The sequence below is a fragment of the Malaclemys terrapin genome, chromosome 13, assembly GCF_027887155.1.
Source record: "Malaclemys terrapin pileata isolate rMalTer1 chromosome 13, rMalTer1.hap1, whole genome shotgun sequence".
Classification (NCBI taxonomy): Eukaryota; Metazoa; Chordata; order Testudines; family Emydidae; genus Malaclemys; species Malaclemys terrapin.
Window position 1 is genome coordinate 6,807,499 of NC_071517.1, and position 13,777 is coordinate 6,821,275.

Consider the following 13,777-nt stretch of genomic DNA (forward strand, 5'->3'; position numbering starts at 1 on the left):
TCCATGTGCAACGGAGCTTATGTGCATTAGTTTGGCTACTCCGCTGATTTCAAGAGCCCTAGAACCACTCTGATAGGTGCAAAAATATTAGCAGCATGCTAATCATCAGAAACATCTCATTTCACTTGTGCTTGGGAAAAGAGGTTTCATCATAATAGATGCTTCTATCTCAGACCCAACACAAAGCAATTTACAAAAGCTAATCCACTCAGTTCATAATCTGCAACTCAGTGAACTCTTGAAATTTCTTCTGACGAGTTGAATTAATGTTGCCGTACGTCTTTCCGAGTAAACAGTTTTTAATTTTTCTACCCACAACAAATTAAACGTATCTTGGCACATCACTCTAGTAAAACACACCATCACCCAAGGCAGGGCTTAGTGCCACTGCTGCATTACTTCTCTGATTATCTGAGAGCTATGAAGAACCTTTATCCAAAAGCAGTGGGATCACTAATTCAGTTTTTCCCAAACTTGGGACGCCGCTTGTGAAGGGAAAGCCCTTGGCGGGCCAGGCCGGTTTGTTTACCTGCTGCGTCTGCAGGTTCGGCCGTTCGCCGCTCCAGGCCAATGGGAACTGCTGGAAGCGGCGTGGGCCGAGGGATGTACTGGATGCATAGGCCAGGACCAGCCTCCCAATTAACAAAGCACCAAGCAAAGGTGGAGAGGTGATGTGTGGGAAGGGAGGGTGAAAACTGGCAGAAAGTTGCCTCTCCCAATGGTCCTGCTGCCAAGAGGTGGGGGTGGGTATAATCTGGTCTGCCAACAAGTTTCCTCCTTCATTTATCTAGATGCCAGAAGGGAGAGGATACTGGAGCAGCCTGTGAGCTGGGGACTCAGCATGGATGCCACAGTGCCCCTAGAGGTCAGTTGCATCGCTGTTGCTTAACAACGCAGTCCTTTTCATCATCAAATCTCTTTACAAATAGCAATACACCGGACCCTCGCTAGAACGTGTGTCTATATAGCGCAAATTCACATATAACGCGGTTGCGGCCATGGATCCCAAATTTAATTACTTTAATTGCAATTCATTTTAACGCGGTACCGCGCATGGATCCCAAATCCCACGTTCTAGTGAGGGTCCAGTGTACATTAATACTCTCACCACCATTCTGAGGAAGATATCTAAGGATTATCATCACCATTTATCACTGACAGGGAGAAGTTCAATAACTTGCCCAAGGCCATTGTCAGTAAATTCTTGTCTCCGTATCCTGTGCACAGACCACTAACTGTGTCATGTTTGCCAGAGGTACACAGAGGAAAAAACAGCTGGTTTCTTATATTCCCCACTTCTCAGTTTGTGGATTAAAACTAGCTAGTAATGGCCATTCTTGAACAATATGAACAACAGAAAAGAAGAACCCAATCTTAGAAGGTGATGAGTGCCTCCAGGTAGGTGCTGTGTGCTCTCAACTCCCATTGCTTTCAATGCCTCAGAGCCTGTAAGCCCTTAGGCACCTGCTAGGGTTTAAGCACATGGGTAGCCCCAGTGACTTCAATGGGACTACTCAGATACTTAAAGTTAAGCACATATGTTTTTGCAGACTAGGGGCCCTTATTTGCCTTTTATCTTTTCAAAATACACCATATAATTCAATGCATTTTCATGGTAAAGAACCCTGTCCTGTGGCTGCCTCGTCCATGTAATGCCCACTGATGCCCCTTAAAGGCCATTAATCAGAATAGTGACTGGAGGCAGCACTTGTGTGACGTTTCCGAAGTCAGAACAGGATTTTTCCCCATGAATACATCACGGTATGTAAAACTCTCACAAACACCATGACTATTTCAGCAAATGAAATGTTCAGGGACCACAAACAATGTCAAAACAAAAAAGTACAAAAGAATATTTTAATATTATGTAAACATATGAACATGAAAACAATGTAAAATATGTTTTAAAAATTTTGAATAATAATAATAATAATAGAAACATGATTTTATCATGTATAAAATTGAATAAAAATGATATTAGGAAATAATAGCAAAATCAATAGTCAAGGGAATTTAGTCTCGCAATAAGTAAATTGAGCACACACACAAACACACTTAGTATACCAAAATTGTAAATCTGTAATAAGATAATGGTAAAAAATAATTCAAGTAAGATACAACTGAAAAAATACTGGCATGAAGGATGGATGTGCTTTCATGAGCTTAATTACATTTTCTGTGCTAACAAAACAGCCACTGATCTCACAGTTTAATTGACAAGATCCAAATCTTCAAACCTGCTGAAAGTTGTCCATTTGTCACTTGAACGATTTCCTCTGCTCCAGCAGTTACCTAAAAATGAAAATGCTCTCCTTAGTTAAATCTTACTATTATTTGTATTAGAAAGTGCTCATAGGCACGAATCAGGATCTAGCCCCTTTATGCTACGTATTACACACACATATATTACTGCACTGAAAAGCTGATCAGGTATTCCCAAACACTGCACAACATTAACGAAGAAGGGTCTGCTAATGAATCAGTGTGAAGATGATACTCTCCCCCCCCCACCTTCCCAAATAAGCATGAGTTTAGTCCTTGTGAAAGATTCTGGCCTGGTCCTCTGTTAATCACAGAACAGCCTGTAGCAGTACAAGCTTCTCCAAACTAGACTGCTAATGTGGCTGAACCTTAGGTATATCCATTGGAATACAATGGTAAAGTCAATTTTCCTACCCTTCTCCTCCATTAAGAATGGCTCTAACGTCATTACACATAAGCCACATTCAAATGTGTTGCTCAACTTTTGGTCAGTATTGCCCTGGATCTAAACCTATGACTGGATCTATATACCATTACCAATCTCTTAGCCAGCTAGTACTCTGTGTGAAGACACTGACTGACTGGCTCAGTGGAAACTTTTGGGCCAAAAGCATTGCTGTGTAATTCCATTGCTCTCAATGGAGATATGTTGGGGATAAATCAATACATTGAATCATTATGTTTATCTGACAATGTCTCCTATAATACAAAATCTCAGGGAGAATATATGAACACACGCAGACACACACACACACACACCCCTGTACATATTTTATCATCACTCTCAGCTACAAATATACAAAATGTTAAAAAGTCCTTTTAAGATTCATATTTTCAGACTAGTTTTTATATCTTACATGGTTTTCATTAAAATATCTGCTGTTTATATGTGCACATCCTGTTCTTTGCAGAAATCCTGATGTGAGATATACAATTATCAATGAACCCTATAAGGACAAAAAACCTCAATGACCTTGCTTGGAAGTTTCCTTTTTCCCAATCATCCATGTGAATCATTTACTCTCAGGGCACAGAGAATCTTTTTATTGTTGTTGCAACACTTGTAGTCATTTATTTTGGATGGTGTACAGCTCTGAAACAAATCTAAAGCTTATGAAGATCCTGTACTTTGAATCTGTGAGCTGTAATATTCAGAATTGCATCATCGTTTTCTATCTTTAAAAGAAGGCAGCATCACCGCAGGCCTGCAGCTGTGCACTGTGCCCCTGTCTCATGAACATGGAGGCAAAGCCCAGACTTGCATTGCACCTGCAAGTTCTCTAATCTTGCTCTAATAGTACTGACTAAGCAGTGTGGTTAGAAGAGCTGGGTAACGTCTCGAAGACAGCTTGTTTACTGAAAATAAGGTTCTTTTTAAACTGCAACCATATGTAAGCATTTTAATTAAGCTGTAAAACTTCAATAGCTGAGACCCACAGGTGTGAAATGGTACAAATTGATGAGAAGATACTCATTTACCTTCTGGTGTGGTACACATTCAGTTCTTCTTGTAGGACAGATGCTCTCTTCTGCAGAAAGTTTACCTACAAAATACATCCTATATGAAAGTGGTGTATAAAATCTTAATGAATCACTTGGTACTTATTTCACGGAGACTGACTTTACTGTCTAAAGCCCAGTTTACACTAGAGAAACCTCAATTGCACCTTAGACGTGAGCTGGATTTAAGCATGATGTTTGAATGATAGTTGCTAGTGTGGTTTCCCTGGCCTGTGTACCCACAGCATTAATCCTGCACCCTACCCCCTCAGTCAGGAGCCAAGGCAGCTACGAAAACTTTTTGGACTCAGAGCTATACTGAGAAGCTGAGTTCTAATCCCAGCTCTGACGCTAAGTCAGTTCACTTCTCTACCTCAGTTTCCTCATCTGAAATATGGTTAAAACACTATTCCACTTTCTCACAGGGTGTGTGAGAGAATTAATGCTTATATTATGTAGCACTACCATGTTAGAATAGCTTACAAAGAGCTCATGGGGGTGTGCAGTGAACAATTGTGGCAATGCATTTTAAACTTTACTAAAGTTTTAGAAAACTTTGCTGAGCAGTGAATATTTGTTCATTTTTAACAGTTCTTGGTCCGTCACCCCCCCAGGAACAATTAATAATCCTGACAGGTGCAAGGATTCCACTGCCGTTCTCCTCTGATGTTTTCAAACTGGAATTTCAACAATTTTCAAAGACGAGGACACCTGTGCTTCAGAAGAGAACCCTGCTTACTGAATGGTTTGTGACTACCATATATTGCTGCAAACGAAGCCGGCAGCTACGTGTTTCTGCGTTAACACCCAGTTTTAGGAGTCTGGAGTTACTTTTAGTCCTTTGAAATCCTGCTGATCCAAAAGAAGCCCTGCAGGGGTATATCAGTTTCAATTTTAAAAAACAAAACTCACTGTAAGGTGAAGAATTCTTATATCTGTCCCAATGGAATGCTTCCTACCAGACAAAGTTAACAGTAAACCATACTTTTAAATGGCCTTTTACTATCAACTGGAAATAGATCATCCTGGTAGATCCTTAACCCTTTATTGGTCTGCAGTGACTTTAATCAGAATAAATATCACTACCACTGGAAATTCCTTTACATGTAATAAATAAATATCTGCCATCATAACTATTAACTTGTGTCACCGTTAGCATGTGGGAATATAAAGCTCTCTCTTTTGGAAATTTCATATTTCTGTTAAAGACAGACATTGCTAAGGGAAATTTCCATGCACAGCAAAAAATGTTACAAACTAACCTTTATGCATTATAAACAGAGAATGTAAGTAAATTAAACTAACAACCATTTCCAGGGAGAGAGATGGACATGGAGAGTGTGTATATCTATATCAGCTTGTGAGTGTTTCTTGGAAATTGATGTGGGTCTATTTAATATCTTATGTACCAAAAAATATGAATCAGTTTCATGATTTTAAGTAACGACTTCATTTCAAACAATATTTTACCAAATAAATCCGAGCCAAAAAAACATTGACTTCTGCACGAAAAAACTAACGCTCTTAACATCTCAGATACCAGTTTAACCTTTCATTCCCCTCTCTCCCCCCAAAACCTTTGGCATTTGATGAACATATGGCATGTCTTGGCATTTCAAATGATTCCACGTGGATCATGAATGGCTCCTGAAGGATTCTGTTCCCCAGAGTGGAGTTTGTACATCACATCACCACAATACATAGCATACATTTATAATATCAGAGAAATGTAAGGCGGAAAGGATCTAGAAGTCATCTAGTCCACCCCTCACGCTTAAGACAGGATCTAATATACCTATCATGATTTAGTTGGTCCTGCTTTGAGCAGGGGGTTGGACTAGATGACCTCCTGAGGTCCCTTCCAACCCTGATATTCTATGATTCTATGACCATCCCAGACAGTTGTTTGTCTAACCTGCTCTTAAAAACCTCCAAGATTTGGGATCCACAATCTCCCTTTGTACCTTATTCCAGTACTTAGGATGTTTTTCTTAATATCCAACCTAAATCTCCCTTGCTGCAGATTAAGCCCACTACTTCTTGTCCTACCTTCAGTGGACGTGGAGAACAATTGATCACAGTCTTCTTTATAACAACCCTTAACATATTTGAAGACTTATCTGGTCCCCCCTCAGTCTTCTTTTCTCAAGACTAAATGTGCCCAGTTTTTTAAATCTCTCCTCAAAGGTCAGGTTTTCTAAACCTTTAATTATTTTTGTTGCTCTCCTCTGGACTCTCTCCAGTTTGTCCACCTGTTTCGTAAAGTATGGCACCCAGTATTGGATGCTATTCCAGCTGAGGCCTCACCAGTGCCTAGTAGAGTGGAACAATTACCTCCCATGTCTTACATACAATATTCCTATGAGTACAGCCCAGAATATTAGCCTTATTTGCAACTGCATTACATCAGTGACTCGTATTCAATTTGTCATTCACTACAGCCCCCAAGTCCTTTTCAGCAGTACTATTTTCTACCCAGCTATTGTGCATTTTCCTTCCTAAATGCAGTATTTTGCACTTGTCTTTATTGAATGTCATCTTGTTTAATTTGTTAAGTTAATTTTGAAATCTAATCCTGTTCTCCAGAGTGCTAGCAATCTCTCCCATCTTGGTGTCATCCACAAATTTCATATGTCTACTCTCCACTCCATTAACCAAGTCATTAATGAAAATATTTAATTCTACCGGACCCAGGATTGACCCCTGCGGGACTGCACTAGATACACCTTCCCCTTTAGACAGTGAACCATGGTTAATTACTCTGATTATGGTCTTTCAACCAGTTCTGGAACACTCCGTATAGTCATTTCATCTAGATCACATTTCTCTTATTTCCTTATGAAAATGTCACGTGGGGCTGTGTCAAAAGCCTTACTAAAATCAAGATATATCATATCTACTGCTTCCAAACTATCCACTAGGCCAGTAGCCCTACCAAAGGGGTACGCTTTTTTTTTTAAACATAATCAGTCATTGATTTAAGAAAGTGACATTTAACAATTTGTCTTCATCTTTACTATTCTTACTTCTAGTGCTGCCATTCAATTAATTTACAGTTTCATAGATTTTAAGACAAGAAGGAACCATCTCGTTTTATCTAACACAACATAGATCATAGGATTCCCTGAGTGAATTCCTGCTTAAAATCCAAACTAAAATGTTGTGTGTACCAAATCAAATGTCTTTGTCAATATATTATATCAACACTATTACCTTTATCAACCAAACTTGGAATTAATACAATGGGCTTTTGAGGCAGTACCTGAAAAACCAAAGGGCTGCTTTATTATGCAGGCTGCAAAGGAAACAAAGATTACACCAGTGCATGTTGAACACAGCTTCTTCTGAAGAAACACTGATAATAGACAGTTGCTAACCATACCCTGTCTTCAGCAGCATATTCTTGAGAAAAAAAGGTAACAGTTGCAACATCACTGCTGACTTTATTTTCTACTTTCAGCAGGCATTTGAGGTAAATCGCTTGGCTCAAGAGAGATGACTCTTTACCTAGCGAGATGAGGGAGCTGGGGTAAGGGGGATCCTAGAAGAAAGGTGATGGTGTGATAAGCACTGGACTCTTGCCAGTTTATCACTGACCTCAATCCAATATTGCCAAATTTAATGCATTCATAGTTTCCTTTATAAAAGAGATGAGTGTTATTTAAACCCTAGAATTGGAGACAATTGAGTGCTGATATCTTACCTGAGATTTTAAAGATGCAATGGTGTCTTCGAGTTCCTTTCTCAAAGATGCTGGCATCAGACCTTTGAGTTTGGTTTCATATTCTTGTCGTATGTATGTCACCTGAAATTAAATAAAGAGATTTAAATGACTCATAACCAATTTGGGGAGGCAGGAGAGAATCTTCACAGTCAGCTTCTTCTTAGAGCAGTGTTTCCTAATTTGGAGGCCAGAACAAGACTAATTTGGGGGTTGGGGGCAAGGGAGGATCAGTATGGATGAAGAAAGCTGTAAGAATGCAGATCTACCCACCACCATCGCACACAGACACTGCAAGCATGCTCCCACCTTTGCAGGTAAAGTGGTAGGCAGCTCCTTAATGTCACCCACCTTCCCTCTCTGCTCCTGCTGTGCCCTTTATGCAACCAGCTGTAGTTCTCATTACTCATCTCAGCTTTGTATGGCACTAGTTACGATCCCCAGGGCCATGCAGAATTCTGGTGAGTGGGAGAATAGGGAGCAGGTTCTGCTGTACTGGTGGATGGGTGGGTGGGGAGCAAGGAGAGGAGAAAGTGTTCTCCAAAACATGTAAAAGAGCAAAAGAGGATAAAGAAGAAAACAAGTAGACAGAAAAGAAAAGAAGAAGGAAAATGAGGGAAGCTAGAAAAAGAGTGAGGAGAAAATGGGCAGGAAAAGGAGACACGGTAGGGGCTCTGTTAAGACATGGTGTGAGAGGAGAAAGGAAGGGCCATGCGGCTATCTCCCTCTAATCCGTCCATGGGAAGCTTTAATGAAAGCAAGGCTGGGGACTGGGCAGAGGGCCTGATGCAGTAGCCACTGAAGTCAATGGGAGCCTTCCTGTTGACTTCAATGGGCGTTAGCTCAGGCCCACAGGCATTGCTTGTGTCTCACTCCTAATATACGAGACAAAATAACTCTGTATCCAGAATTTTTTTCAAAACACTTTGAAGTTAAGAAGTTTTGTAAGGAGGAACATTTTGTGTCCATGGATGTAACTAAATTTTATTTACAGCTTGGCATTTCTTGGACTTCATTCAAGGACTATTATTGCCCTCCAGCTAAATGATGCAGTCAGAATAGTTTAATGGCTTGTCAATCCCCATCTAGATATTTTGAGCATCTTGTCTTACTTATTATTACACGGAAAATTTGCAAGACATTCCTTGCCTTCTTCACAGCTCATTTTTCAGTCAAATTCACTGCAGCAGAGTAAAAATTGTTGATCTACTATTTTTCTAACTAAGCTCTAAAAGTATTAACTTGGGTAGGACCAAAGCCTGTCTCTTGAAATGATTATTCTCTTTTAAAATAATTTCTAAGCACATTATCTGACACTACAGCAATCTCCATATGCTTTTGCTTTCTGCTTGACCTTTCCCTTTTGGCTGCAATGAATTCAAGACCCTGTTGGAGATTCAAATGCTCAAAGAGATTTCTAAAATGTTTGGACTTGGAATGACTCTGTGAGCACCTTCAAAAGACCAATGTGTGATCTCCTTATACATGATTATGGGTATATATCAAGGAAATATTACCACCCTAGCAGCTCATCCCTGTATATGCTTAAAAATATCACTAGACAGTTATGTCTCCATTCTAACTATATAGCAAATCATGAATTGATTTTTGTCTACCTAAATGATCACCAGTCACTGAGGGATGGATTCACTACCCATTGAAGTCAATGGAAGGACTCCTTATTGGCTTCAGTGGGCATTATATCAGGCCCTTTAAATATGAAAAGGGTGTGTAACTCCCAAAAAGAAATAGCTGCAAAAGTGAAAAAAAATGATTTTTAAACTTTCAAAAAGAAGGTGTGATAAATAAAGGCTGAAGTAAACGAGTTCTGTACTATTTCGTTTGGGGTTTCTGACATAGATATGCATTGCTACCATGGCATCTTTGGAACCTACCAGCAGTGCCCATATCTGTATGTCCTATGCACTTCAGGACTAATTTATACACGTTAAGGAAAGAGTATAACCAGCTGCAGTCATCATTTTCTAATTATTTTTATACTTAATTTCCCCCTCCTTTTAATTAGTATTTTAAACAATCCCCCACCTAAAACTGACTGGGAAAGGGCATTTCTAGAGGCTTGGTTGTAAGCAAAGCACGCAGGAGACCCATGAGACTCATGTCTCTCATTGCCTAGGCTATGCTGCGCTGGTGCATTGTTTATGTAATACTCTTGAGTCTCAGGGGAGTTTGGGTGATTATTGTTTTATCAAACAGTTCTGGAGCATTCGTACTTAAAGGCCATGCAACTGGATGGAGGGTTAAAGCAAGATGTCTTTGCAGATGTCTACAGTAAGGAGAAAAGTTTCAGGTGAATATAAATAATCACAGAACCATAGAACTGGAAGGGACCTCGAGAGGTCATCCAGCCCAGTCCCCTGCATTCGTGGCAGGACTAAATATTATCTAGCTCGTCCCTGACAGGTGTTTGTCCAACCTACTCTTAAAAATCTCCAATGACGGAGATTCCACAACCTCCTTAGGCAATTTATTCCAGTGCTTAACCACCCTGACAGTTAGCAACTTTTTCCTAATGTCTAACCTGAACTGCCCTTGCTGCAATTTAAGCCCATTGCTTCTTGTCCTATCCTCAGAGATTAAGAAAAACAATTTTTCTTCTCTTCCTTGTAACAACCTTTTACATACTTTAAAACTGTTATCATGTCCCTTCTCAGTCTTCTCTTTTCAAGACTAAACAAACCCATTTTTTTCAATCTTCCCTCACAGGTCATGTTTTCTAGACCTTTAATCATTTTTGTCGCTCTTCTCTGGACTCTCTCCAATTTGTCCACATCCTTCCTGAAATGTGGCACCCAGAATTGGACACAATACGCCAGTTGAGGGCTAATCAGTGCAGAGTAGAGTGGAAGAATTACTTCTCGTGTCTTGCTTACAACACTCCCGCTAATATATTCCAGAACGACGTTCACTTTTTTTGCAACACCATTTCACTGTTGACTCAGAGAATCTTGTTTGAAGTGTGTGTGTGTGTGTGTGTGTGTGTGTGTGTGTGTGAGTGAGAGAGAGAGAGAGAGAGAGAGAGAGAGATTTGTATTCTTTTAAAAATAAAATAACTTAGATACACTTATGCTATTATTTGTGTGAGTCTTTAAACATTATGAGGTATGTACTTTGCCAGGATAAATATTCTTTGAGCCAAGAGCTCATTTAGGGTGGAGTTCTGGATGCAGCAGAACATGCATATTTGTGTTCATTTAACATGTGTTATACATGTTCTTGGTGAGAGAGGAGAAGAAACAGACAGCTAGAACTGCTAAATTTTTTTTTTTTTTTTGGTGGAAGTTAAGAAAAAATAAAAGCTATATTTCACCAATCAGGCAGATTGTGCTGGAGAGCTTTTCTGAGCTCATATCTAAAGATAATACAATAACGGTGAAATTCACATTCACATTACAAGCATGCACAAAGCTTGTAAAATTGGGGCTGCAAGGTCCAGGGAAAAGAATCCCATTGCCCCCACTCTGCAAACAAGCAGTGGGATGCCAGTCGAGTCCTTCTGTTACCATCATTTCAGCCTATGAGAATAGTGGCTGCAGAACCTCTATGTCTTTCATGTGAAAATTCCTGGTCACTAGATCCATGCAAGTGTGGCTAACCAGTTCTATTGCCAATAGCCCTTTGCCACACTTGCATATTCCGAGATACCCTTCCATCGTGTGCAGGCCCCATTGCAGTGTCCCGTTCCCATCTGCATTGCCACACCATAGATATATTGTGTTGTGACTGGTCTTGCTCTAGCCCACCATGGGGTAAATTTCACCGTACTGATTGCTGGTAGCACTTAGGGCTAAAACCAGCATCACCCCTGCAGCCAAACCGGCCATTCAGTCAATGGGAGTTTTAGATGTGTAAAGAAGGGTGGATCAGGCCCCTTAATATGTATTCTTCCTGTGCAATTTTTGGAAGTCAAGTAAGTTTTATTCCAAATATGTGTAATGAAAACTTCAGGTAAGATATGGCTTTGTGAGTGCACTAATTACGGTCAAATTCTGTGACAGGCCTCTTCCAACCTGGTTATTTTTTACCAGTATAATTTTCAAGTGCAATCTAACTGCATGTTTTCACAAAACTGTTGTACACTTTTCACACTGTAATCCAGCAAATGCTGAAGAGAGCTGTTCCCTTTTGAGGAAGATAATTCTTGGAAAGTCACAAAGAAATAAGTACCATGCTTTGGAATCCAGATACACATTACTAAGTTGGCTGGAAGGAAATTCTTGAGTACTATTTAAAAAAAAAAAGAGAGAGAGACAGACAAAGCAAGAAACAATCCCTGGTAGCTGAACGATTGCTTGGGGCTGATTCTTAGAATGATTTCTTTCTGGACTTCAGTGAGAAGGTGTATGCACCATTTTGCAGTGAAAACTGATCTGCAAAATACTAGACCCTAATATCATGGTGAAGAGGATCACCCTATAAATTCATCGCTAAGCTAGTTTGTTGAAAGTATATTACTTTCAACTATATTCATTAATAATTGCACAATGGGATGAAAATAAGATCCCAGATGTTTCCTATCACACTGTGCTAAACAACATGCTAATAGTTGTTGGCTGAAGTTACTAACAAGATTTACTGACCCAAGAGATTTAAATAGATCATGGTGAAAATCTAAATTACTTCTTCATAACTAACACGCAACATATAGCTGGGTCTGGTATACTAATTTTGATGGGGAGGGGTTCTATATTTTTAACATTTATTTTAGACCAAGGAAAACTATAACTGAAGCGTGTTTTTGTTTGGTTTGGATTTTTGTCCCTAAAGACTTGTTTGTTCTTTTATTGACTTGAGTCGCCTACCTAGGACCCACCAAAGCTCTGTCTCCTCTATATCCTTAAGAGATGTTTAAAATTGCAATTCTTCATCCCTCAGGAGGGCTTTAGTCTGTTGGATGGGCTAGCTCTGTTTTATTTGGTGTTGTGTTAGGTTTTCTTCAGCCATGAGAAAGCCTTTTTTCTTGTTCATTTCGATGAGCTGGTTTACTCCAGCAACCCCCAGGAAAGGTTTTATAGGTTTTAATACACGTTGTCACACTGATTGTTTGTTTACTCAAGTATGTGGATGGCATATGCGGTTTGAAATTCTACATTAATCATCTTTGATGTCAACAGAAGCAATTAAAAGCTGTATTTGCCACAGATAGATAAAGTAACCTTTGGTTGGCCACACAAGTTAGGAAAAATGTAAGAGCTGAACCATCCCCACACACTCCAACATGAAATATAGGAAATGCTGAACTGCATGGCATAAAATGATGTATTGTCATAATGAGTCAAGACAAATCTCACAGGAGATAGACGTTTCGTTTGGCTGTGTATGTATCCAAAACTAAGCCCTTCATCCTATTCCAAACCCAGCAACTCTTCTTCTGCCCCATGGGACTGCCCACCTCCAACAGGCGACATTGAGCTCTTCAATATCTAAGTATTATTATTACAACGCAGCCCCAATTTGCAAAATCCCGGATATGTGAAACTCACGATTAATCAAAGATTGGCCACCTCCTCCCTGGCTGCAGTGACTGATTCTCTGCTCCTGCCGGGAACAAGTTCTCAGGGAAACAAGGCTGCTGTGATTCTCAGCTGGCCTTGGGGAAGCCTGCCAACTCTCTACAATCAGAGGAACCCAATTATCCACATGCCCAATTTCATTATGGTTTCAGGTGTCCTCCGACTCCAGAAAGATCTTAATAGAATCTGGGGTCGATTGCAGATGACCGTCCCAAATTGCTTGTCTTGGACCTCCAAATTCTGGGCTACCCAAGGCACTTTTTGACCCAGAGCCAGACCTGATTCACAATGTACTAGAATACAAACTTTCTTTCCTTTTTGGTTCACATACTCTCCCTATTACAGGGATAGGAGGTTGGAGTTACTACCCTCACTGTGAAATGCATGCTGACATGTGGTTCCTACAGATTTAAAGAAACACAACAATTTCATTTGACTACACTATTCTTAAATTTTCATTAGTAATAAACATTAAAATTGCATAAATTCAATTCAACTGAAAATTGTAGAGTAATATCAGCCACTCATGTTCTTTTGTCAAATATGCACCATGTTGTTCTAGGACAGTAAAATAAATTCAGCTACAGACCTACCCTACTCTCACAATTTCAATAAAGCATATGGTGGTGGCATATCCAACCTTTGTGTTTTTCTCTCTTTAGCTAGTAAGCCATTTGAGAGTCCAAAACGTCTTTTGCCTTGCTGTTTTACTAACCCTTAAGGACCACCAGTTATGCTGTGCTGCTCAATTCACAATCTT

At 39.8% G+C, this 13,777-nt stretch overlaps 1 protein-coding gene across 5 annotated transcripts in view; it reads right to left on the reverse strand.

Moving 5' to 3' along the window:
* Window positions 1-1,808: 1,808 nt before the first annotated feature.
* The window catches only part of CEP112 (centrosomal protein 112), a 291,150-nt gene continuing 279,181 nt past the window's right edge, over window positions 1,809-13,777 (reverse strand). For 2 of the 5 annotated variants that reach the window (XM_054048115.1, XM_054048117.1), the window contains 3 exons: window positions 7,466-7,567; window positions 3,742-3,806; window positions 1,810-2,292 (listed from right to left, as the gene is read on the reverse strand). In XM_054048115.1, coding sequence (XP_053904090.1) covers window positions 2,289-2,292; window positions 3,742-3,806; window positions 7,466-7,567 — 171 coding nt within the window. In that variant the 3' untranslated portion in view covers window positions 1,810-2,288. Of the gene's footprint in view, window positions 2,293-3,741; window positions 3,807-7,465; window positions 7,568-13,777 lie in introns of all 5 variants that reach the window. The other 3 variants (XM_054048114.1, XM_054048118.1, XM_054048116.1) reach the window with 3 other exon arrangements.